General features: G+C 44.1%; 1 protein-coding gene across 3 annotated transcripts in view; it reads left to right on the top strand.

The window, feature by feature from the left end:
- The window catches only part of SGR2 (shoot gravitropism 2 (SGR2)), a 181,435-nt gene that overhangs the window by 131,733 nt on the left and 23,137 nt on the right, over window positions 1–26,565 (top strand). For all 3 annotated transcript variants that reach the window (XM_086502623.1, XM_086502622.1, XM_086502621.1), the window contains 6 exons: window positions 2,272–2,424; window positions 3,757–3,807; window positions 3,912–4,082; window positions 4,251–4,400; window positions 4,586–4,651; window positions 24,384–24,662. In XM_086502623.1, the coding sequence (XP_086358749.1) occupies window positions 2,272–2,424; window positions 3,757–3,807; window positions 3,912–4,082; window positions 4,251–4,400; window positions 4,586–4,651; window positions 24,384–24,662 (870 nt within the window). The remainder of the gene's footprint in view (window positions 1–2,271; window positions 2,425–3,756; window positions 3,808–3,911; window positions 4,083–4,250; window positions 4,401–4,585; window positions 4,652–24,383; window positions 24,663–26,565) is intronic.

The raw sequence follows: 26,565 nt of genomic DNA, 5'->3' as shown, positions 1-26,565 counted from the left end.
CCAGAAGAACAGACAGAGGAGCAGCCAACCGTGGAGAGGTCTGCCCGCACTACTGGCATTCTCATAGACCGAGCATTGGAGCTAGGGAGATCTAGACGACCCCGATGGAGAAGAGGAGCTCCATAGTTTCGAAGGAGGCTACAACAAAGGATTCGAGCCATACTTTTTCGTCGTCTAGAGTGCATATGAAGATGGATCTCTAATTCCCTCCCATATTGTCTACACATTGTCCTGCTTAGTTCACACATTTCACGCCTTTCACCTTTCACACGTATCAGCTTAGTTTAGGATTCCGCAGTATTTATATTTTGTTATCCTAGTTTAATTTATTTTGTTAATCTGACTTTGTATCAGATACACCACATTGTAACTTTCTGGTCTCATAGGTCACTTTGGCCTTTTGAAGACGTTGATATAACATTTCATTTCTCTCTCTCTCTCTCTCTCTCTCTCTCTCTCTCTCTCTCTCTCTCATGCTTTTGTTTAGAATTCAGCCCTGAATTGTGTAGACAAAAGCGTCCATACAGCTGCCGTAAAACACGGATTAGAATTCAGCCCTGAATTGTGTAGACAAAAGCATCCGGACAGCTGCCGTAAAACACAGACTTCCATACAGCCAGTGCCATGTCAGCTTTTCTGTGAAATGTGCCGGGTTCTGCGCTGCGATTTACAGGTTTCCGTACTCTGCCGCCACGTCATCATTTCAGCCAGCCTGTTTTTCCCGGGGCTGCCCATGCCAAAGGGGAGGGTGTGTGTGTGTACACGGGCTGCCACGTCACTGGGTTGTGACAGCTAGCTCATGTGTGAAATGGGGTGCATGTCATGGGTGTGTGGGGTGTGGCGTGGCCAGTGAAGGAGAGTGCAAGATAGGTGTGGGCTGCTCCAATCAGCTGAGAGCATTGAGAGCTTGGAAGTGTTGGAGAACAAGATGGAGAGGCATTGCTCAAATAGGGAGAGGCTAGAGCATGAGAGAGGGAGAGCATGGATGATGAGAGAGGGAGATGCTAGAGCATGGGAGAGAGGGAGAGCATGAGAGAAGTGGCATCCAATGTCATTATGTCACATGGGCTTCATGTGGAAGGGGAGCATCCAAAGCTCAAGGAGCGCCAACAAATAGAATCCAATGTGCCTGAAATGCCTGAATTCCGGCCCCAAAATGCCCCCAAAAGGTGTGTTTAACGGTCCCTAGTCAACAGTGGAAACTGCCCAACGGCTAGAAACAGTCGCAGAAAATTGATCAAACGGATCGAAGGGACGGAACGTGTCTGGCTGAACGAAATGAGAGGTTCCGTTTGACATACGAAAACTACCCTGCTTCCGGGACAGTCAACAGCATACAGCAAGCGTTCTCCAATGTGTATATCAACCCTGGATTTAGTTGCAACATGAAAACTCTATTCTGTATATGTACTGGAACACCCATACTGTTTCATCTATATCAAAACTAAGTTAGTCAAACCGCGGTCTTTTGGATGCGAGTAACTTAAAAGAGTCATGAAGAAGCCTAAGTAGCCCATCCTTGTGGGGTGGTAGTTTTGATCTGTTTTGTTTTTCTTTTTGTATCGTAATTTTTGCTCTTAGCAAACTCTGGCAAACTGCAACATCAACTTTTAGAAGTGGATGACTGCCTGTTTGCAGTAAAATGCTTCTTAAATGGTGTTCAGTGTCGTATTCCCTCTGTAGAAGATACTTTTAAATTTTTTTATAACCAGCTGATGCTGTATCATCTTCAATTCTCGCAAGACATCTCTAGTAAGATTCACGGACTTCAAGAGTAGGAGTTTTTGATAATATATCCTCAGCACTGCATAAGGAATGTTGAAACATTTCTGAGAGAAAGAATGTTTGTATTCTTATACAGTCTCATAAAGAGTAGTCAAGTAGCTAGCAATGAACAAAATTACTGAATCAGCAAGGGAGCAGTAACGACAAACTTTTGACTGTCTTTCTCAAGATCTATTATGAGCTTGGCTGTGAAATTATTTGAGTTTAGCTCAGGAGTTCTGTAATATTTACTAGTCAAGTTTTCTCTGCATATACCATCAACCACTGGATTTGTCTTTGGGGTCTTTACTGCTGCTGTTAATGTGTGCTTTTGGTTCAAGATGTTCGTTTGGTTCAAGATGCTCAAGAACCAATCCATTGAATTGAGTTTACCTAGGTATTAACCATTGAGAGTGTTCGCATATCTTCATGTCTAACCTACTTGCAAAATCATTTGAGCTCTTTGTTAGAGCATGTCTTCTCATGCTGAATATCATAATCTCAAAGGGACTGCACGCTCTGTTCACTGGAGAAGATGATACTTGGGAAGCATGGCTTGGAGTTGACTTATCTGGAATCAGTTCAGTTCTTGGTTTCAGAGGGAATGGTTTCAAACTGCGGCGTGGGTTTGCTCCATCTCAATCACCACAGCCAACACAGGTAAATTAAGAGCGTGTCATGAAGTATGCCACTAGATCCTTTATTTTTTGCTTGAGTTGAAATGCCAAGCTTACTTTTGTTCTGCGAATGCTGACTTCTATACCTGTGTGGTTGCTATTGGTGCTACATATATGGTGAACATAACTCCCCATCGCGGGGGGGGTGGGGGTGGGGGGCAAGGTCCTGTTTTATAAAGGGAAGCACTTGCAAATAACAATAGAAGAATATGGATTTATTTTCCCCCTTTTTTTTTCAGTGTATATATTTGTATGTATGTATCATTCACCACTAATGATAATGCCATATCAATTTTTAGGTTTCCTTGTCATTATTCCATAGTGTTTCGTTTCTTGTTGAGAAAGCTGCTCGTTGAGGATGATGTCATCGAAAGATTTGTTTTGTTTTACCGCATAATCAACTCACTATCTAAAATTTGAGCGTGAAAAAGGAAGATTTGAAAAAAAGGATTGCTGCGTTTTTTGGTTGAATTAGCCCGCTGTAGCCAACTACAGGTCAAGGTTCACCTTTGGGGAAAAGTCAAAAGTAAAGTAGTCTAGAGAGTGATTTCAGGGTGGGGATTGGCCTTCCTGGAAAGGTGCTCCAGCCGCGGCATAAGTGACCAGAGTACACAAGTGGCCTAGAGAGCTACATTTTATTGTTGTATTGTCTTTTTGTGCTAGTTAATGGCCTTAAATTTTAATTTATTGCAGTTGCATGTTCCTTTTTTGCCTTTGTGTCAACCCCTACCATGGCTGGATGTGTGTGGCCTTCAGATCCAAAATGGGGGGGGGGGGGGGGGGGAAATTTTAATTGGTTGGTTTTCAAAAACATTATAAATACACTGGTCTATCATCACTCTTTTGGAGGATTTAATAAGTTCAGACTTCTTGTTGTTCAAAAAATGAAATTGGGCAATAACATTCCTTTCCAGTGATTATTCACCGTTGCATTCTTGAAAAGCTTAAAAGGGCAGTGTAGGAGATTAAGAGTATGGAAGTTGAGTCACTTACTTTGCTGACAGAAGACACTGCATATGAACAAGTTGAATGTTTGGAAATTTCCAATAGCAAATACTGATAAAACCGGTTATAGATAAGTTATCTCGGTTTCATATCATCCTATAATTAATTAGTTAGGACTTTAATGTTCTGATTTTTATGTGAATAGTCAGCTGCTTTTGTTTTGGTAAACCGTGTTATCTTCTGTTTCTGTCCTCTATGCACGTTTGAAAATTTATGATGTCATTACAGTACTAGCAATTATGGGTGGTTTGATTCAAGCAAGTTGAACCCTGCTGAAGAAAAAATATAATCAGTGTCAGGTTGTTTCTAGGATGAATTGCGTCAACGCAAAGAAGAAGAGATGGACGATTACTGCTCACAGGTTAGATTGTTTGAAGCATGTGGCAGCAGGCTAGACCTACAGAATTATTGGTTTGTGTGAAAATATCACTTCTTTGAGAAAGCATTTCTATTAATTTTGAATAGGTACCTGTTGGACATTTGGTTTTCATGGTGCATGGAATTGGGCAGAGGCTTGAAAAAGCAAACCTTATAGATGATGTCGGGACTTTCCGGCACACAACAACTCTCCTCGCTGAACAGCACCTAACATCCCATCAACGTAACAGCCTACGGGTGCTTTTCATCCCTTGTCAGGTGTGAAATCTTATAACTCAATTTTATGGGTAGTATGACCTAGAGATATGTGAATAGACAGACGTGAAATCAAACGCTTAAATTCTGTGGTACTGCATTTTCAGACAAGCTAGTGATTTGTGTTGCTACTAAAGAGGCATCTAAATTGTATTTTTTGTGTCTTGGCAGTGGCGAAGAGGGCTGAAATTAGCGGGAGAGGAAGCTGTTGAAAATTGCACCCTGGAGGGTGTTCGGGCTTTGCGCACAATGCTGAGTGCTACTGTACACGACGTGCTATACTATATGAGCCCTGTCTACTGTCAGGATATAATTGATTCGGTATGATTAAGATTCATGTGATCTAGTATCTTATAAATCAATAAGACGATAAAGCATGTGTAATGTCCTTGGTGAAGTAATTTAAACTGTAATCATTTGCAACTAAAGTTTCAAGGTCAAAGTTGAGCGTCATCTCTTCTATGGTTTCAAGGTCAAAGTTGAGCGTTATCTCTTTTGTGTCATAGGTAAGTGGACAACTGAACATGCTATATCTCAAGTTCATCAAGCGCAATCCAGGCTACGATGGAAAGGTACACTGTTTTTCTCGGAAAAAAGAAAGAGCTTGGAATGGTAGTGTCAAGAAGAAAAAAATTGTAGAAATTCAGTAAGCTCTTAAAACTGTAGAGAATGACTGGTTCTTTGGAATAGCTTGCAATTTTCTTTTGTTTTTCTGTAAAACTTTCCTGCTCTAAGAGCCTTGTTGCTCTTGTTATGCTTAACTTGTACTGTGGCAAATGCCTCTCTTGATTTAAGGTTCCCCTCAGGATTTTCAACCCCAGTAGCTGGCAGAAATATCATAAAGCTACGTTTGTTGAACATTTCATTAACTTCTGCCTGCATCGGGTTCCCATCTTGTACATGATTTGATCCTGTAATGCCATGGATATCTCTGGCAGAAATTCGTGATCTGTGCCTGCTGTGGGCTTGTTTGTGTGGCATGTGTCTGCAGAAATGCCTTTATATGGCTCTGAATCTCTATTCATGACTGTCCGAATCAGGTGAGGAATCTGTCTCTGGTAGAACTGTGTGCACTGCATCTGCAAACATGGTGCTCCTCTTGCTCTGTGTCCTCTTGACACAGTTTGGATATCCTTTCTACTTGAGGGATGCATGCTGCTTGACCAGCCTCAAACTCTTGCAGGTATGATGATAGACCAATAGCCACTTAGGAATATGTTGCATGTATACATCTGTGTATCTTGATCTCTCTATATCCATGACGAACTAGACCCTGCACTAGAGAATCCTGGAGATATGTCTCTCACTCTATTTATGAAGTAGATCATCTGAAATAGGGCCTGCACCACCAGAGGAGGTGCATCAAACTTGGCTTGGACACGTGGTACCGAGGGTTTAAAATGTGGGCCATTCATGACAGCATTAGGATTGGAGAGGCTGCTTAATCTGAGTCCACGTAGTGGGCGGTGGGGCTGGTGTTAGACTGTGGCTGCTTATGTCACAAAAGTGATGACGTGACACATGAACCCCGGCCGGACCAGTTAAAAAGATGAATCACCGAGACTGATCATGTGGCTGTCCTTAGGCTGCTGATGTGGCATTCCGCAATTTGCGGTGCAGTTTACGGCTGCCATGTGGCACTCTGGGTGACCCTGTTTCTATCCAGCTTTTCAAATAGGCTATTCTGGGAGGTTTTGGGGTGCCTAGCTTTAAGTCCTCACTGTTTTTCAAGGCCCTTGATAAGTGTGCCTTGGGAGAGCCTTTGGTAGGTCTGTGTGACCACACACAGAGCAGATGACTTCCCCCATCAGTTGTACTCTGTTCTTATCAATAGGGGCGCCAGACTTGGGGCTAGTGCAGCTCGAACCGGAACTCTACCGCTTCGTGTCTTGACTACCTTAAGTTTTTGAAGTCAACTGTGTGTGTTTCTGAGGATTTATTGTCTTGTGAGTGCCAAGACGATTACAATGGTATCCGAGGTTCAGTTGATTCTTTTTCTCAGGAGGATCCGGTCTGGTTTTTGCGGCACACACTATGGACTGAGACTCCGAGCAGGAACGGGCGTTGGTTCCTGACACAGTTTTTCAAGAGGATGATGACAATAGACGTCATGATTCCAACAACAATCGATCTACTGAGGACGAGTCTGATGATCGTCTTGACGATACCCTTGAGGAGGATCAACAGTCCATAAATCTTCACTGTCAATTGCATACGAAGAGGTTGATGAAATTTGCACAGGATCTGGCCTATGCTCAATATATGAAGAACCAATCGACTCCTGAATCAAGTGAAATATGGAGGAAGACTACCCGACAACGGCCACGAAAACCAAAGCAAGGCCGAGGGTAGCAAAGAAGGGCCCTCTTTTGACCAAAGGAGGACATTGAATGTTCTATGGAAACAAAAAATCAGTGAGATGATGAAGTAATGCAAGAACTCAAGAAAGGGACAGAAGTCCGAGTCTTTTCCAAGTTACTTGGGCAGACAATCCACTTTTGAAGAACTTGCAGAAAAGGGATCTAAGAAGCGACACCGTCGGCTTGTTCACTTCAAGGATGACATTAACCCTTCTGCATCTTCTTCCTCTTGTACCAATGAAGATGGACTACAATCAAGGGAGGGGAAATATGGAAAGATCAAATCGAGACGAGGCAGAAAGAGCTATTGACGCTCAGATCTTGACACTACCTCTTCTAATGATTTGGACTCCAGACGAGGTAGAAAGAGCTACCGACACTCAAACTTTGACACTACCTCCTTTGACAAATCAAATTCCTACACTTTTGGAAACGTCTTCGACAAGAAAACGAATCACATGACTCTAGATCATACATATGGCAATTTTGAACGGAAGAGGAGATGGAATGACTTCAAGGATGGGGTCAAAACAATCAATCTGACACTTTTTCTGGACATAAGGATACCCATCGAGCTTTGTCCTTTATTCAACATTGTGATACGGCCTTTTTCGGGGGTAACTTCTTAGAAGCCTCCAAGTATCGGATGGTAGCGTCCCATCTCAAAGGGATTGTTCAGACTTGGTGGTCCACACTTTTATTGCATGGGAGGGCTCCAAGAACTTGGATGAAGTCCAAGAGACTGTTCTTTTCTCATTGGTTGACTCCTTAGTTTGAGACAAATGTGTTAATTGCTTGGAACCACTTACGGATGAGAGAAAAAGACACTATCTCCACCTACAATCAGAGACACTGCGATACATTTCTATTGGTGGCTTCTTTCAAGAAAGTCTCTTTGAAGGGGTAGATGGAAAGCTATTGTTGTGGACTGCCCAAAGAGCTGCAATATTGTCTCAAGCAACGGTCTTCTTGTATTCAACAACTCATTGGAACATGCAATAGACAGTTTTTCCTTACGGACAAGGTCATTGACTTATTTGACAGATGAGCCAGTGACCTAGGCTGTGGAGAAAGAGGGCTCAAAGGATAAGAAGAAATCCAAGAAATCACAGAAGTAGAAATTCTCTACCCTCTAGATGTCTGTGGAGTGGAAGGTAGATTATTACAAGCAAGGAAAGTGCCTTGGGTGTGGAGAGACTGGGCACATTTTGACAGTGTCTAAAGGAGAAGAGCGAAGACAAACTAGAATCGACTATGTTACAGTATTACATCTACTCCTAGTTGCAGATACGCAAAGTACCATGCCAAGGAGGACCCCTACGCTTGGATGGTTGCGAACCTTCGCCCAAAAGACGTGCCTCTTTGCCAAAAGCCACACTCCTTCAACGACTGGTCACACCCCTTTGCTCTACGGTTGCGACTCTTCGTCCAATGGTTGCAGCTCTTCGCCGAAAGGATGTGTCTTTACGGCTAAAGTCGCGTCTCTTCACCATGAGACGTGTCTTTTCATTTGTGTCTCTTCGTCTCCTATATAAGGAGCCTATTGTACTCAGTTTTCCAGCATTCATTCAATCAATCAAACACACATTCAGTCTCAGTTTGATCTTAAGTACGAAGTTTAAGTGTTACTTATAGGATTAGCACCACTAATCCTCACAGTGGTATCATAGCAAATCTTTTCCCGGGAACCGAAGGTTGTGAGCCTCTCACCCTCACCCTCACCGCTACATTCTATCCCTCTCTCAGAGTTGTATGGAAGCAAAAGAAAGATGGAATTCAACTTCTTCGCCGATGGTATGAGGTAACTGATTTAATTCTACGCATATAAAAGCGACATAAACAGAACGGGACAGCCATGAGTGTGTGCAATGTACCCGGCAAGCTCTCATCCTTTCTAACGAAAGGTCATCGCGATCGGCCACTTCTCTTGCAAATGGTTGCACCTTTTCCCAAGGCAATGTGCCCCTTCGCGGCATCCTTCCCCACACACCCCGAAGGACTGAAATCTGCAGCGATGGGCTGAATTTTGCAAACGCTGGGCTGATCTCTGCAAGCATTGGGCTGAGACTGAATCGCTGGGCTGAAAAAAACTCTTTGCTGGCTGTTTTGGTGACTCTTCTTTACGTAAAACAAACACAACAGTAGTGCTGAATTCAATTCAAAATCCCAAAGTTATTATTATGCCTAGCGGCCGGCCACACTTGGCTGGTCTGCGCCAAATTTTTTAAAACCCATGTGACATCACTCACTTGATGAATATAAATCCCCAAATAAAATAACTTAACAAAAAAAAAAACCCACCAGATCAAAATGAACTCTAGCATTCGTTTACAGCCGGCGTCACCCTCTCCTCCACTCTCCCGTGCTGGCCTTGTGTGCACTTTACGAGCGCGAGACTTTTTGCCATCATAGCCGGCGACGACTTCCATATTCTGGTCCCATTCCTCTCGTATATAGACGGGATTCCAAACATTGTTCTCCCAGAAAAACCCCTTGCACCTGAAGTGGTCATAATTTCCGATTTGTCAGAGCCGGATGTAATAATTCCCGATTTCCCAACTCCAGAGCGCAAACTTATTCGAGAAGGATTTTTCGCTCTTAGAGCACCCGTCCTAGAACCTGTTCCCGACCCAGAACGTGCACCTGTTCGTTATTCCCTTTGAGGCGTAACCATGCCGAATTCTTAGGACGGAGTGGTCAATTTGACGATGCACTTACTCTTATCAAAGAGCAGATGGCCACACTTTCCGCAAGCCTCGCATCACTACACACTTGTTTGGATTAGATGCAGACGCAAAACACTTTCCGGAATCGTCCTACAACTTCTCGAACTACACATGCTGATTCAACACCTTCGTCTGAAGCTTCAATAGACGAATCGAACCAACCAGATACAACTGATGAGGTAGACAATCGCGAACTTCAATTACTTTATAAAATTTTTAATGCTGCACAGAAGAAGAAGCTTGATGTTAAACTATCGGAACCGTATAATGGTTGCCGCGACAAGCGCGTGTTGGACCAATGGCTGTTTAAAATGGAGGTTTACTTATCAAATACAGATTTTGAAGAGAGTAAAAAAATTGCACTTGCTAATTCTCTGCTCAAGGACACACCATTGCTTTGGTGGCAACGACGGGTTGCTGATGGTAAATACACACCTTCTTGGGATAAGTTCTGGCGTGCAATTCGCAAGGCGTTCAAACGTGCCAATGCGGATTTTCATGTTCGGTCCTCTCTTTGCCGCTTGAGCCAGATAGGTTCTTTGGCCGCGTACATCACAGAGTTCCAAAGGCTAACTCTGGAGATAGAGACCCTTAGTCCCTTTGATAAATTTCACAGTTTTATCGACGGACTCGAACCCAACCTGAAGGACGATGTGCACAACTACAACCCTACCACCTTGGATGCTGCAATTGCCTATGTGGAGCGTCTTGGCGATAATCGGTGCCCTACACGGAATGGTGACAGATCTTCAAATAGCGTTCGCTTTTCACAACGCGATCATAGAGACAGTTATAGCCAAAGTCAACAGCATCAGTCTCAGTTCATATAGCAAGCCACAACACCTTATTCAACTTTAAGGTTCTATTCTCAAGATCAACAATCTCAAAGCAGATCTTCTTCAAATGCTCCACTTGATCGTGGTAAAGGACGTGATTTTTCTCAAGATCAACGTTCCAATACTCAGTAAGGCTCTTCGTCAAATGCTTCTTCGACTTCAAAGAAGGAAGGGTTATGTACAATTTGCGGTCGTGACCATAGATGGTATCAATGTCCAAAGAGACTAAATTCGTTTAATTTGAAAAGAAATTTCAACGCGGAAACATCATCGAATGCTGAACAACCAGCTTCTGCTCAAGATAAAGGAAAATCTGTGGTCAACACAATTCATGTCTCAGCGGATATAACTATTCTTATGAAGCATGCTCAATGTGGTTCATCAGTTTTGGAGCCTCTTTCAAAGCAAGTTTTGAGTCTTCTTGGAACTCTCAATGGTCGATCCATCAATGTTTTGGTGGATAGCGGATACTCTAATAATATCGCCAGCTCCTCTCAGATCGTTCAACAGCTTGGTTTACCAACTGAGAAGACATCTCACTTATAGGATGTGGAATTAGCAGATGGATCAATTTTAACTTATGATGAGACAGTTCGACAGTCGGAGTTCGAGATTTAAACTTATGCAGATCAATTGGATTTTGAAGTTATACCTTAATCTTACTACGACATGATTTTTGGTCAGCATTGGTTATTTTAATATGATCCAACAATTAGCTTTTGAGGACATACTATCAATTTATTCAAAGATGGACATGAACTGATTCTACACGGGCTTTATCATGCAGGATGAGTGATTCAAGCCTCACGTGTACAAATCAAACAGCATGATACAATGGATTATGAAGCGAGTATGATCTCCAATGCAGATGCAGAAATTATTATTGATGAAGAAGTTATGCCAAGTGATACTTTTTTACCAGACAAAGATAAGGACATAGTTGCAAATTCCGAGTTTGACGACGATTATGCTTTCTTTGATTCTTTGCTGGATGATGATATGCCAATTGTAAGTCATGAAGTGAGAGGTTTTGGAGATGATTCTGAAGAATTTTGGGATTCATTATTGGAAGATGGTTACAATCTCAAGCCAAAATCCTCTCCAGTGATTCGTAAAGATGAAGTTACTCTCTCTGAAGAATGCCTTGAGAAAATTTCCTCTTCACCAAATATTTCACAGTTATTGGAAGATCTCAAACGAGAAATCTTATATCACATGAAGGATTTTGAAGATCAATCTCTTGTTGCAATCAACCTGAATATGCCAGATTCCTCTAAAAAGTCTTTGAATAATGCAATGATAAGGGATTTAGCAATCAAAGCAAAAAGGTTTCGCAAGAAGCAATGGTTCAAGACAAAGGTTTCAGATAACTCAAAGACTAAAGATTTTCGGAGATTCAATGCTTTTCAGGAGTTCTATCAACATCAAAAGTCATTTCTTTAACTGAGGCTCTCGTTTTAAATGGGAGGGAATGTCATGATTGTAACTATGTTACAGTATTACATCTAGTCCTAGTTGCAGATACGCAAAGTACCATGCCAAGCAGGACCCCTACGCTTGGATGGTCGCGACCCTTCGCCCAAAAGACGTGCCTCTTTGCAAAAGCCACACTCCTTTGACGACTGGTCACACCCCTTCGCTCTACGGTTGCGACTCTTCGTCCAATGGTTGCAGCTCTTTCCCGAAAGGACGTCTCTTTACATCTAAGGGCGTGTCTCTTCACCATGAGACGTGTCTGTTTATTTGTATCTCTTCGTCTCCAATATAAGGAGCCTATTGTACTCAATTTTCAAGCATTCATTCAATCAATCAAACACACATTCAGTCTCTTGAGTCTCAGTTTGATCTTAAGTATGAAGTTTAAGTCGTAATTATAGGATTAGCACCACTAATCCTCACACATCTGAAGGGGGTGAATAGCGAGCAAAGAAAGGGAAAACCAAGGGTTGACTTGTTCCTGATTTCATGTGGACGCGTAATAATCAGTTTGATCCCAACATTGAGCTTTGCAAGATGTGGAGCAAAGTGCAGGACCAAGAAGCTCTTATCTTCTTTGATAGCAGAACCAAGGCCAACTTTATTTTGACAGAGATGGCAGCTTGACTAGGGGTAAAGCCTGAAGGAATGGGGCCACAAATGGATGCAGTTTTGGGTAATACAAGGGCATGAAGTCTAGCACCTTCCATTGAGATGTTACGACTACATTGTCGGGGTTATTTAGGACACGAGGACTCAAACATCATGCCTTTAGAAGGGTACGCTATTCTTTTAAGGATACCATGGCACACATGAAACGAAGTGGTCGTAAACTATGGGGCAAAGAAAATCGAGTTGAAGAATAGCAAGGGTCGAGAAATAGTGAGTTGATGTAAAGTTGAAAGGCGTACCCCTTGTATATACTTCGACGATTTCTAAATTTATATAATCAAGTCTTTTTGTTTACTTGATCTTTCTCAATAATGTGGATAAAAGCAAGGATTTCAACTTCACGAGTCAGGGCGACAGTTTTCTGCAAGCTCAAGCCGATTGTTTTTTGAGGGTTTATCTTTCGAGTTACTGCTTGGTAGACCAGAGGATCACACCATAGACTTTATTCCTGGCAATACCCTTCTAGAGTCTAAATAAACCCCCTTCTAGAGTGAGTGGAGCTCAACAGGAAGAGAAAATGAGCCAAGTACAAGACCTTTTGGAGAAGGGATTGCCAACAGAGTACATCACCTTTTGGTCCCTAGTCTTGTTAGTTCAGAAGAAAGATGGATCTTGGAGGATTGGGTTCACACGAACGGTCACATACAATAAGTACTGTCACAAAGTGATGACGTGGCATGACCAACTGGAAGAGAAATGGCCGAGTGGACGAGAAGCTGAACCAACAAACTTGAAGAACTTACGAGCATTGCCCGTGGGGCATAAAACCCTAAAGACCAAAATCTTGAACACTGGCTAAGTACTTAATGCATCTCAACATCTGTTCTAGATCGGTGAGATCTGAATCACATGCCTAAGTGAATGAAATTCTAGTGCATCAAGAATTCTGGAAGGACGAGATGGCTAGAAATAGATTGAATGATTGAAACACAAGTGTTCAGTGTGAACTAAGTGTGTGATTTGTGAACTGCATGCTATGTGGATGTAATGTCTTGTGGGGATGGTCATGGGCATGGTTTGCTTGATTGAAACGTGAAATGAAAAGATATGATAGTAACAAGATTTAGTCAATCCCGACATCTGTTAAAGATCAGTGAGATCTGGATGTGATTATTAAATACGTTACGATGATGGATATGTGTTGTCTAGTGCGTCAGTCCTCAGAGTCGGTGTCTATTGAACTAGCTTCTGGCTTATGTCGGTTTTGCAAGCGTAATCGAGGGCGGTTACAATTCTTTCAAGAGAGGGGGGATGCCACAAAGTGATGATGTGGCATGACCAATTGGAAGAGAAATGGCTGAGTGGACGAGAAACTAAACCAACAAACTTGAAGAACTTACGAGCACCGACCGTGGGGCTTAAAACCCTAAAGACCAAAAGGTTGAACTTTGGGAGAGACTTCGGTAAATCGTGCTAGCATGCTAACGTGGCAGATCGTACGGATACTAACGTGGTAGGTTGTACGGATTTTCCGTGTTTTGCGCGGGCTGTGCCGCGTGGCAGGCTGTATGGAATTCCACGACTTGCGCTAGCTTTTGGGGTTCAATGCTTTTGAACGTGATGCTTTTGGGGCTCTGCTTTTGGGCATTCCTTGTATTGTTTATAAGATCCCCCGGGGCCTCACTTTGCAGGGCATCTGGCAGAGTCTGAGAGCAGAGGACACTCGGGAGTTGTCCCTTGTTGTGATCAATAATAAAGAAATACCGAAAGGGGCGCTAGTCTTTGGGGCGAGTGCATCTGGGCCCGAAACTCCGCCGTGCGTGTCGACCCTTTCTCTCTATTGAAGCTAGACAATTTTGAAGTTTTTGTTCGTGTGTTGCTATTGATTTCTTGCTTGGAGTGTCCAAGCTTGTAACAAGTACATGTACGAAGACGTATGGTCCTAATCGAACTACAAAAATTATAACGTTTTGTGGATGTTATGTATGACGTGGCAGTTGTAGGGACAAATTTCCGCAATTCTGTTGGCTGTGTTGACATGGCAACAAGTACGGAATTCCGCACTGTGCTGACGTGACACTTGTACGGATTTCCACAAAATGCACTGGCAGCTTTTGGGCGCTAGTGGTTTTGGGGCCAGATGATTTTGAGTTTGAAGCTTTTGATGCAAACTGCTTTTCATAGGCCAAGGGCCTTCGAATATGTGCAAAGGGCTCTGGCACTCTTCCAGGTGACGGTGCAGAGTGCGAGTGCCAAGGTTTGAGGCCAGTGCTCTCTTGGGGTGGAACTCCGCCACTCCCCGTCTCGTGTGTCGTGCACACTCTCTCTCTCTCAGTCCAGTGTTGCTCATAAGTTCTTTAAGTTGGTAGCCATCTACAGGGTTCGGTTCCTCTTGTCCACTCGGCATCTTTTCGGTCCGGTTGACGGTGCCGCCCTGCTCACCATGGAGAAAAACACTAGGGACGGGAGCAGCTAGCAAAAACGCTAGAGATGCTGCCCCCCCTACTCGCCATACTTCTCCTAGGGCTGCCCAATGAGGGCGGCTGCATATACGAACTCTGCACACATACCAACTCATGGTGCCCTGCCCACACCTATATACCATATACCCATACATATCCCGGTCGGCCAGCTGTCCACCACCCCCCCCCCCCCCCCCCGACCTGATAAATGGAAAAAATAGGGAAAAGAGAGCACTAGAAGCTAGATTTTCTCTTAGAGGCAGTGCCATGTAGGTGGTGGATGTTCATAGCTACCAAGCCGCACACTCCAAAGACTTGGCAAGCTTTCAAGAAAATTTTTACCCAAAGTTACATGCCTTCAGACATCTTCACCCGGATTGCAACTTCTGGCTGAGTAGGGTATTTTGAAAGGCTTGCCACAGAAAGCCTAGCAGATTAAAACTTGAATTTTCGCGACATCTCTCAACAAGTATCTCTTCTCGAGATGATAACCTTGGAGGTCCAGTGTGATTGGTATATCTTGGGGCTACCATCACTGCCGCAAGAACATTATCTGTTGAGGATTGTCTCGACTATTCAAGAGTTTATGGACCATGTTGCAGTCGGCTATGACCTTGTGAAAGAAATCTAATCCTAATCTTGGTGTAGGGTTTCAGGATGGAAAGCCAGTCGTCTTTTCGAGCTCGACTGATGTCGAGATTTCTTTTTAAGTTTGAGTTCTATTTGAGAACTTGTTTGGTGATCCTGTTTGGAATATGTTTGAAGTGGAAGCTATCTGTTTTGAACTTATCTTTGTGCCGATTTGAATTGTTTGACTCTTGTCTTTATATTGGTTTCAATATTTGGTGATTTTACTCCCGGGTGGAGAAGTGAGAAATGTTGTTTTGGTATTGTCTGAACCTCGGAATGACACAGAGGGGATGTCTAGGGAGCAATTCGTTGTATGCTTGAACCTCCAAACGACGCAGTCTACAATCTTGGGGGCTCTATATCTTTCGGCCTGGACCTTTTTAGGTTATGTGGGAGGAGTGATGAGGGAGTCGTTGAACAGCTCATGGCCTGGACCTTGATGGTCATTTACGAGGGGAGTGTTCATCGGCGGATTTATGTTTCTATATCTTGTAACATGTATATGTGAGCATTCGTGCTGCATTGTGATGTGCCAACCACTGAATATTCCTTACTGGATGAGATACTTCTGGGAAACCAACGACCCAGGATATCAAGAGCTCCAATATGGAATGAGACTCCTTATTGGATGAGATTCTTATGGGAAACCAACGACCCACGGAATCAAGAGCTCCAAATCGGAATGAGAAAACTGATTGTTCCTTGGATTGTCCCTGGGAATGACCCTTGGAAAATTTTGAGCTAATTTGCGTTGTTTTGCAGATATGCTGTAATCGCGGATGATTACTTTCTTTCAAGAAGGGGGGATGTCACAAACTGCTGACGTGTCAAGTCACTGAAGAAAGGAGCCAACCTCCACCTCTGGCCAAGGGGCCCAAACCCTAAGTGAAGAATCAGAAGCAGGAGAAGAAGCTTTACCCACTTGCAAATTCTTGCTGAGTTCCTACTTTTAAAGAAGAGTTCCTACCAATTCATGAGACCGTGTCCAATGGGGCCCAAGGGACGTAAAGGCATTAAAATAAAGCAGAACCGGCGCGCGCGCGCGCACACACACACACACACACACTCTCACAATCTCTTGCGTGGCGAACTGATGACGTGGAAGTTGTACGGACAGATTTCCGTAATTCACGTTGATTGTGCTGATGTGACAAGTACGGAATTCTGCGTTTTACGTTGGGTATGTTGACGTGGCACCTTTTGGGCGCTAGTGCTTTTGGGGCCATATGATTTTGAGTTTGAAGCTTTTAATGTAAATTGCTTTTCATAGGCCAAGGGCCTTTAAATATGTCCAGAGGGCTCAATCTCCAGCACTCAGGTGCATAGCTCGAGTACTAGCATTGTACTTAGTTCACCGAAAGGGGCACCAAGGTTTGGGGCCAGTCATGTCTCGGGGTGGAACTCCGCCACTCCTCGTCTTGTGTGTCGTGCACTCACTCTCTCTCTCTCTCTCTCTCTCTCTCTCTCTCTCTCTCTCTCTCTCTCTCTCTCTCTCTCTCTCAGTTCATTGTTATTTAAAGTGCTAAAAGTGTTCAGTCTATTCTTTTCCGTCGGCACGTGGTGCCTTTCCCTTGTTACATTACCCTATAGGGATCTCACTAGATCTACATCAAGAATAGGTTTCCAGTACCTAGGATCGATGGTATATTTGATTGGTTACAGGGTTCTACTTGCTTTAGCAGAATCGATCTTGAAAGTGGCTATCATCAGATCAAGTTCACTCTTGCAGATGTATACAAGACCGCATTCAGGATGTCCTTGGATTGTAGAGTATTTGGTGATACCTTTCGGACTCACTAATGCTTTTGCAACGTTCAACAGATAGTGGATTGAATCTTTAGAGACTTGATAAGTGGGAACATTCTTTGATGTCGTCATTGTTTTCTCCTGATCCTAGACAGAACACAGAGAGCATTTGCTGAAAGTATTTCAGGCAGAAGGAGCACAAAATGGTAATAAATGGCCTGAAAAGTGAGTTCTTCCTTCAGAGATACACTTTCTGGGACACATTATCTATACAGGGGGTGTTAGTATGGATCCAGCCAAGGTGGCTTCAATACTAGGTTGGCCGACTCTTTGGTATTTGCATGATGTAAGGATCTTTCTCCAACTATGCTGTTACTAGAGACGTCCATTGGACAATTTGCGGAGATGGATTACTGTTGCATACCCTGCCTTAGAACGGGGTTCCTTTTACGTGGGGACCTTCATAGTTTACAACTTTTGAGAGATTGAAGCACACAGTAGCATGGCTGTCCCCAATCCTGTCCGAAGGGTCCTCAAGCATGTTGAAATCCCCCCCAATGCACCACTGCTCTGCATGAGGTAAGGACTCCATCAGATGTGACCAAAACTCAGCCCGTGCACTCGCATGGTTGGACGCATAGATGTTCAAAAAACCCACAAGGCAACCATGGACTTGCATAGTGACCCACTAAGCCCTGCCTCGCACACTGATGCCCCTCCTCACAATGGCCTGCTGTAATGAATCCGCAATTGTCATACACACACCCCCCTGAATGCGACTAGGCCCAAAAGCAGCTGATCATAAAGTCTCATAACAACCACGCAAGATCTGTCCACATTGCCTGATATGGCTCTTACATAGATGGTGCTCTTGGAGCATAAGCATATCTATCGCTCCACCCACAAGGCATCTTTGAAGCTCCTGTCTAATTCGATGTCTCTGACATAAAAACTGGGCCCCTGCACATTCCATGAAACAATCCTTATAGGGCCAGTGACAGAAACCGATGCTGCCACAACAGCCAATTTCGCAATCTTTGAGGCAGTCTTGGACGCAGAGTAATCCGCATGTTAGCAACCTCAAGATAGGCGTGTCTGAAGTGTCTGTGTGACCCATACCCAAGTGAGGCATGCAGTTCCTAGAGCTACTTCCTTTGTCCAAGAGTCCTCATAAACATATACATAATAGGGTGAACTTGAGTGTCTGCAAAGAAGTATACCACAATGTATCTACATCTTGCTGCATCAGGTGGTGTCACAAAGAACTTGGCCAACGGCCACAGAGTCTGTATCAAGTCTGTCACCCCCAAGTTTTCCGTGTGGTGACAGAACTCGAGAGCGGGAACATGGAGCCAGTCCATCATTGTCTGCATAGTCCATTCTGTCTGTTCCCTACCACACAACACAAAAGAAAAACCAACCAGTGTGTCCAGGGCCTCTGCACCTCTGGCTGCCAGAAGCAGAACATGCACTCTGAAACAAGCCGCCTTGAGGTCAAGAGAAGAGTCACCGAGAAAATATTTAAAGTCGTAGTTGAAGAAGTCCCAGCGGCGACGGATCTCAAAACTGGCCGGCTCGCGAGCGATTGTTGCAAAGGGCGAAGCTTGCGCCAAGAGGGGCGTCCGCAGGTTGGGCTACTCCTCCTGTCCCAAGCGGCTCATGGCAAATGCACTACAAAGAGACCTCCGGCTGCTAAGGTCTTGCCCCTCCCATGGTCCGGCGGAGGTTGGTCTACTCCTGTGCCAAGCGGCTCGTGGCAAATGCACTACGAAGAGACCTCCGGCTGCTAAGGTGTGGCCTATCTCTTGGGCCGGCGGCGGACCATGGGAGGGTCCATGAGACGGTTCGGAAGGGCTAGTGGGAGGGGCCATGAGACGGTTCGGAAGGGCTAGCAGGGGGGGGGGGGGATGGGAGGTGAAGGTGGAGGCGAAGAATTGGGGGGGCGGGGGGTGTGTACTGGCGATGGCGAAGCTGAGATGGAAGGGGCATCCACCGGCTCATCTTGTTGTAGAGGGTCAAAACGGTTCTCTATGGGAACCCACTGTTGCTAGCCTGGTGCGGGCCGACCACCAGGGGTGCCAGGGTGGCGTGCCTACCCTTGACGACGATGGCTACGGACCTCCTGCCAGCCCTCATCCGCCCAGGCACGTGTCCGAACCGCCTGTGCACCCTATGTCTTTGCCTGCTGAGCCTGGCCAATCTTGGTAGGCTGGGTATGTGTTGAGGGTCAAGTCCTGCATGGACAAATGAAACATTGGTTCGGGAGCCGAGAGTAATCCACGCTCTGGTGGAACCATCCAATACTCACGCGAGGTAGTTGAACTACCTATGGGAGGGTGTGCCTCTTAACTAGAACACGTACCATAGGTGTGCCTTCTTTGGACGACATCTCAGGAGTCTCAAACTCGATCTGCTAGTAGCCGCGCGCAAGGAGCTGAACGTTGATGATCTTTCCCACCTCAGATAGAAGGCGAGCTTGAAGGAGATCGAACACCTGCTAGGTCAGGTGTTGATTATCTTGCAGGTAGGGAGGGAGGGAGGGAGGGAGGGCGGCAGCGCACGGGGGGGGGGGGGGAGAGAGGGGGAGGGCGGGTGCAATTCAGCGACGAGCAGCGAGCAGCGAGCTCGTCAAGCCGTATAATTGCCCCTTTCGGTATTTCTTTATATTGCTTCAACAAGGTACAACTTTGTGGCTCTGCTCTGCTTCTCCACGCGGTAGAATGCCAGAGAGTGAGTCCCACATTACATATTTAAAGGCCCTTCGTGTGTGCAAAAGCAGTTTATATGAAAAGTCGAAACTCTAAAAGCATCTGGTCCAAAAGCAAGCGCCCATAGGGTTGTTTGTATGTTGCTGCCATGTCATCAGCCATCAAACGCAATTCATGGATTTCCGTACAACTACCACGCCATCAATCTTTTTACGCAATTTGAAGAGAGAGTGTGTGTGACTTGCTTTACATTAAGTTGAGCCCCTCGGTGAGGTTTCTGTAAGTTGGTCGGGGGTTAAGGTTTTTAATCCGAACCCATTCTAATAATGGGCTACTCTACAAGAACGTGTAAGTTGGTAACTCCTTCTTCTTCTGCTTTTGCTAGGGTTTAGGCCCCTCCGTTGAAATTTGCTGGGTGGGCGAGGGTTGGGCTCACGGAGTCCTAACCCTTTGGGTCTTTAGTGGCCCCCTTGCTTGGAAGAAGAGTAATCGTTTGCAATTATATCTGCAAAACAACTCAAGTTAGATAAAAAATATCTGAGGGTCATGCAGTTTTCTCATTCTTGATTGAAGCTCTTGATATTTTGGCATAGTAAAATTAGCCATCACACCAAGAGTGCACTGATCTTTAGAGGGATGTCTTCATGCACTAAAGTTACATACCCAGGTAATCTCACCCAATTAGGGATATTCAGTGGTTGACACATCACGAGGCAACACAAATGCTTACATATGCATGTTACAAGACATAAAGACAAACAGCGCTGCTGAGCACTCCTCCCAGACAGACGGTCTTAGGCATAAAGGTACTCAATGATTACCTCCTCACTCCCCTCGCGAATAACCAAAAAAGTTTCGCGCCATGAGATCAGAGGACTGATACAACCAAACTCTCCCCATAATGCAGTGTGCGTCGCTTGGAGGCTTCAAATACAACTAAACGCTCCCTAGACCACCGGCATGCGTTGTTCAGAGGCTCCACATCAAACATGAACACTCCTCTCAGGAAAGCCTGAGCCGAAGATATTTAGAAGACTATCAAAACCAAGCATTCCCAAATCGGCACCAAAAACAAGTTCAAAACGAATTCTATTTCAAACAATTTTTCAAGCAGTATTGTTAAACAAACTTCAAAGAATCTTAATACAATTCAATTTGAAAATCATTTGGGGTTTGTTTCTGTCAGTCAAACTGTGAGGACAATTGGCTTGTCGTTTTGCTGCAAAGTGATGGTGGGATTTCGAATCTTGATGGCCGGATCATTCTTGTCGTGCCAAGGCATGCTCAAAAGAGCATTACAATTGCTTAACTTCATGATGTGAAAAATTGCTTTGCCACGGTACCCTTGGAGGGTGACCGGGAGAGCACCAATGAGAGGTACAATTTTTTGAGTTTGCCCGGTGGCTAGCTTGGCTTCAAGTTCTTGAGCGAGTTGATTGTACTCAAAATCCATCTATTTCAAGAATTCAGGATGGATGAGATTTTTGGTGGCTCTTGGGTCGAAGAAGATAAGTGCCTTGAAGCCATTAATCTTTCCATAGGCTTTGCATAGTTTGTTGGAACCTTCTAGAGCGATGCCATAAATGTGGGCTACAAGTCCCGCCACAGTTTTGTCTCTCTTTGCAGGTGGTGGTTATGGAGGCGAGAGGAAAAATGCTGGAGAGAGAAAACACTAGCAAATGACTTAGAGACACTGAGAGAGAGACTCAAAATGTTGGCTCAGCATTGGTAATGGGTAACTATATAATACAAGATTGCCCAATTTACCCCATTTTTTTTGGGTCATGAGGTATTTTGAGGAGGTCAGGCAGCCAGGTTCTCTTCCTATACAGGGGAGGGGAGGACCCAAGAATACAAAACTGCACCACATGTGGAAACCAGTGGCACAAGGCCGATGGAAAAATGCCCTAGATGTCGAACCACCAAGAGGCACCTACCATGACATTGGAGCAGTACATACTACAGGGTGGCCAAAACAACTGTGGGAACATGCCAAAAATGATTAAACCTACCTCACATAGGCTGGACACAGCCAAGAGGCACCTAGATGTCGAACCACCAAGAGGCACCTACCATGACATTGGAGCAGTACATACTACAGGGTGGCCAAAACAACTGTGGGAACATGCCAAAAATGATTAAACCTACCTCACATAGGCTGGACACAGCCACAGAACAGCCCTCACTCTTATGATCAATCCCTGGGAGATACTAAGGCACTAGTAACTCCGTCAAGATCGGCGAAAGAGGTGACAAACTCTTAACAAAGACACTATTTATATTGCTAGTTTGGGTTTAGTTTAAGAATGGGGCAAATTTGGGTATGTGGAGATTGAAGGCTTGGTAATTCTATCCTTAGTCAACGTATCCTTATGGTCACAAACCAAGCCCCTATTTCCTTTTTCATCATGTAAACTTGCTTTTGACTTTCCGCTTTTGCATGTTTTCTTGAAGGATTCCATCTGGGGTCTTTTAATTTCCTAAAAATTCATTGATCTTGCAACAAACTATTCCTTGATGCTGCCAACAGTACTAGGAAAACAATGGCAGCAACATGCCAAAAATGAGAAATCTACCTCACACAGGCAGGGCACAACCAGTGACCACAAAACAGCGCAGTCCCTATCATCAGTTTATCAGCCCCTGGGAGATAGTGGGGCCTTAGTAGATCTGCCAGGGTCAGCCAGAGATGTTACCAACTCTAAAAGAAACACAAATGTATATTGCTAGTCTGGCTTTAGTTCAAGAATGGGTCACCTTCAATTTAACTTGGTTAGGTGGAGATTGAAGACTTGCTAATGCTGTCCTTAGTCAACTTGACCGTATGGTTACACATCAAGTCCGTTTTAATAATCCAGAGTATTCTCGTCTTGATCCTGGGTATGCAGTTGGCCCGGTGGTTGATCTCTTTTTTCATCATGTAAGCTTGCTCTTGATTTTCTGCTTGATAAGAAACGGGACTCTGTCCGGGGAATTTGTATTTCCTAGAAATTAATTGATTTTGTGGGAAACCATTCCTAAATTAAATCAAATTTTCTGGACGTGCTTGAATTAAAGAACAGCTTGCTTTCTTGAGAGCCAGAAAAAAGCAAGAAAAGGCATGAAAAACAGCTTTTAACAGCAGTAGATGTACCGGTATGCTTTCCTGTTGAACAAGGGTGTTCTTATTTAGAAAATTCAAAAACTGTTGTAAGATGAGAGATCTTACAAACTAAGGACAAGTTTATTGGTTTTCTTCCATAGCATGACGTGGCATCGCCCAGTTTGACCCACAAATGGTGCTTGAAGTGGATAGCGAGAGGCTATGTGGTTCCTTGAACACATCACTGGACAGGGAAGTATCTTGCGTGATTGATTGCCTTAAGCAAGGGGATGCCAGAGTGTTGGAGAATCACTTGCTTGCAAGCTTTTAGGTGTTTTTGTCCATAACATGGTATGTTGTCTCGTGTTGTGCTTTTGGACTGCTTGCAATAGAAAGTAATAAAGACTGATTCTTGAACTTTATGGGCAGAATTCGATGGAGCCATTGATACTGACCAGAGTACCCTTAATTAAGCAAAATACATGGTGATTAAGAGGTGTTGGGTTCATGCATGGAAAGGAGAGCCCTAGCACAAGACGTTTTGAAGGCCTATCTTGTCGTACTCTTGTGGATGCCGATTATAGCCCATCAATTAGATAGATGCTGTAGGTGGCCAGAATCATGGATGTTCTGATAGCTTTCACTAGGACTGATGGATGGTATACTGCTGCAGACTTTGGATTTTATTCCAAAGGTGGGTCTTGAGCATGAAGAGGATCACTCCACAGCCGTGTTGATGGATTCTAGAACCTATGTCTGCACAGAGAACCTTGGTACATTGGCTAATATAAGCGGATGATGTATTTGATGTGGAAGTGGTGCACTAATTTCTGCATAGTTGTCTAGTATGTATTGGAGTTTTCCAGAAAAGATCTGGCAGTTGAAGGTTGAGAACTGGGTAGCCCAGATGGGAATATGCAACTGTGGCTTGTAAATCCCACTTCAATTGTGACTCCTTGTTCCTTTACACTGTTGCATTTTTGTGCATTCGAGTAAACACAATGAGATATCCTTTTAGTGATGATTGGGAAGACCTTGCGTTCACCAGAAGAGAGAACTATGTGTTGTCGACCACACCTTTAATAGCTTATTTTGTGAATGGTGGAAAACCTGCAACAAACTATGTTTGTATGCTGGAGGATTAATTCTGCTCTAGCTAATGTGGATCCGTTTTCAGCCTATAGATGTAAGTATCTAGGTATATAGTTGGGGTATTCTTGCGCATTGAAAGGGTGGAACAGTAGTCTAGATATGTGTTTCCATCTTTGTGTTGCTACGACATTAGAGTGTGGAAGTAGATCTTGCTGCTTGCCACTGCAAGGTTCAAGTGTCCATCACAAAGTGACATGATCATGAGAGGGTGTTTATGTGCCTGCATGGCATTTGCCTCTCCTCTGGTGTTGTTTTATGGTTTGTGATATGTAACAATCACTGGCCTGAGGGAACCCTAAGAGCAGGCAAGAGTGGTCTAATTTTTGTGGACAGAACATTCTCTTTGAGTTTGTCCGAACGGCTCAGAAGTGAAAGTATGTCCACCTAATGGGCTCATCATTTATTCTTAGTAAAACCTTCATTTTTGTTTTCCGCCTTTATTTTTGTTCTGTCATTAAATGTATTGTAGTTATGCATTTCACTGTCAGCTGAATCAAGATCTTAATCAATGCAGGTTTCTGTGTATGGGCATTCTTTGGGCAGTGTCCTTTCATTTGACATTCTTTGTCATCAAAGAAAATTGACATCAAGCTTCCCTATGAGCCAACTACATGAGACTAGCCAAAAGTTTGATGCATTGGATTTACAAAACCTCCGAAGTAAAGAAAATGGTGATTTTATAGAGTCCGAGGAACTCTCAACCAAAAATCACACCTCCCAAGATTATGCCAATATACAAGAGTCCCATGAGCTTGATGCAAGTAACACACCAATTGACAGATTGAGGAATGAGGTATTCTTAGCAGCCTTCTTATTCCAGTATTTAAAGGGTCCCTTCAGATATTTGATGCCATTTTTCTTTTTGATGGCATTGGGAATTGGAGGGGAGCTAATATCTTATGTTGTCTTGCATGTTTTCTGCTTCAAGAGGTGATTAGGACAAAGGGTGTGTGAGTACATGTTTTCTGCTTCATAATCATAGTCACATAGAATGCAAAATTGGGACACAGGATGGGGAATGGGAACAGGCATCAACAGCCATCCCTTGTGACAACATACAACTGTCACATGAATGGGGATTGGAGCAGGAACAAGGAATTGGGAACATGGACCCAAAAAATGGCCATTCCATGTGACTATTCATAGTGTATAGTTAGATAGATAGCTAGAGAAAGAAAGAAGGAATGAAAATTTGTTCACATCTATTAGAGGCTGAAGTCGGCCTATGAGACAAGACAATGGACATGATAGGGTACTAAAATGAATCTAGAAGTGCTACTAGCTGGAACTGTGTGGGGTGTGTGTGACCCTGATACAATGGGTGCCAAATACAAGAGGTAATATAAGAGGTGATGAATCCATCCTCAGTTGTACGCTCGATGTTGAGATAGTGTAGTCTTCGTCGATGCCTCTCTTCACGTGGGCGTCTCAATCTCCCTAGCTACAATGCTTGGTCAATGAGAGTATCGTTGGTGCGAGTATGAGCTGAGCTTTGCAATGGTGGTTGTTCCTCCATATGTCGAGTGTCTGGTGTGAAGTAATCGGTAATCTGTCTCTGGGATCTCTCTCCCCAGATCTCCTCAGTAAACTATCTCCGTGTCTGTGTAATCTTATATTAACGTCTCCTAAAGGCCTAAATGACCTATGAGACCAAAGAGTCGATAAAAAGAAAGAAACTAAATAAACAAAAACACTACTAGAGCTATAAAGGGTGCATATCAAGAGCATGAGGGGTACATATGCAAAAGGTAGGGTGTGTATCTCAGAGAACTCATACAAAATGGTGGATATGTGTATCTGAATCCGGAGATGTCTCACATCGGTCGGTGCATGATCGTGTTGATGTCCTCTATGGTGAGAGTTTGCATAGGACGTCTCCCGTGTCTCGCCAATATAGACCCGATCCTCTGTTGCAACCTCCTTTCGTGATGGGAGCATCCCCTCATCCTGAGCCTCTTGGATCTTCCCAGCTCTGTTTCTCATTATACCTCTGCTAGTGATATGCCCTGTATCCCTCCTCTATGGCTGCTCTCGTCTCTGCTCCATCTATGGATGTTTCTCGAGGATAAGGGCAAGAAGCCCAAGGATTTCAAGGAGGGTGGGTAGGCAATAAAGTTCGATACTCTTTTCTACAAGGCCCTCGCTTTTATCCAACAGTTTGACATAGCCTATTCCGGAGGATGCTACTCGGAGCATTCCAAGGCCCGGAGGGCGGCATCTGCACAAACCTAGTGGTCTACCTACGGAGGGAGGCACCAACGGAGTGGCTACAGTTCAAGCAAGTTTTTACTTCTTCATGGCAATACGAACGCAATGTGAGCACAACTTGGAATCATCTGAGGATGACCAAGGAAGACACACTAGATACCTACTGTTTGAGATTTTGGGACACTTTTCTACCTGCCTCTTCTTTCAAGAAAATCACCTTCAAGCAGCAGATTGAGCGATTTTGTTGTGGCCTACTAGAGAGATACGGGATCTTCTGCTGAAGTCCGAGTCCATGCAACGACTAGTGAGACATGCAAAGCAAGGGCTTGCAATGCATGGGGGTACTCTTACGTACCCTACATACAGATTGTTCCCAGTTAGGACCGGACAAGAATCAAAGGGAAAGAAAGAGAAAAAGAAACCTTCAGGACCTCGATTGTCAGCGGAGCAAACAACAAAGGCAAAGTCAATATGGCATCGGAAGATTC

This window comes from Adiantum capillus-veneris, chromosome 27 (genome assembly GCF_014529385.1).
Source record: "Adiantum capillus-veneris isolate H3 chromosome 27, ASM1452938v2, whole genome shotgun sequence".
Classification (NCBI taxonomy): domain Eukaryota; kingdom Viridiplantae; phylum Streptophyta; class Polypodiopsida; order Polypodiales; family Pteridaceae; genus Adiantum; species Adiantum capillus-veneris.
The sequence above is the reverse complement of the archived record's forward strand: the minus strand, read 5'-3'. Positions and strand labels throughout refer to the sequence as shown.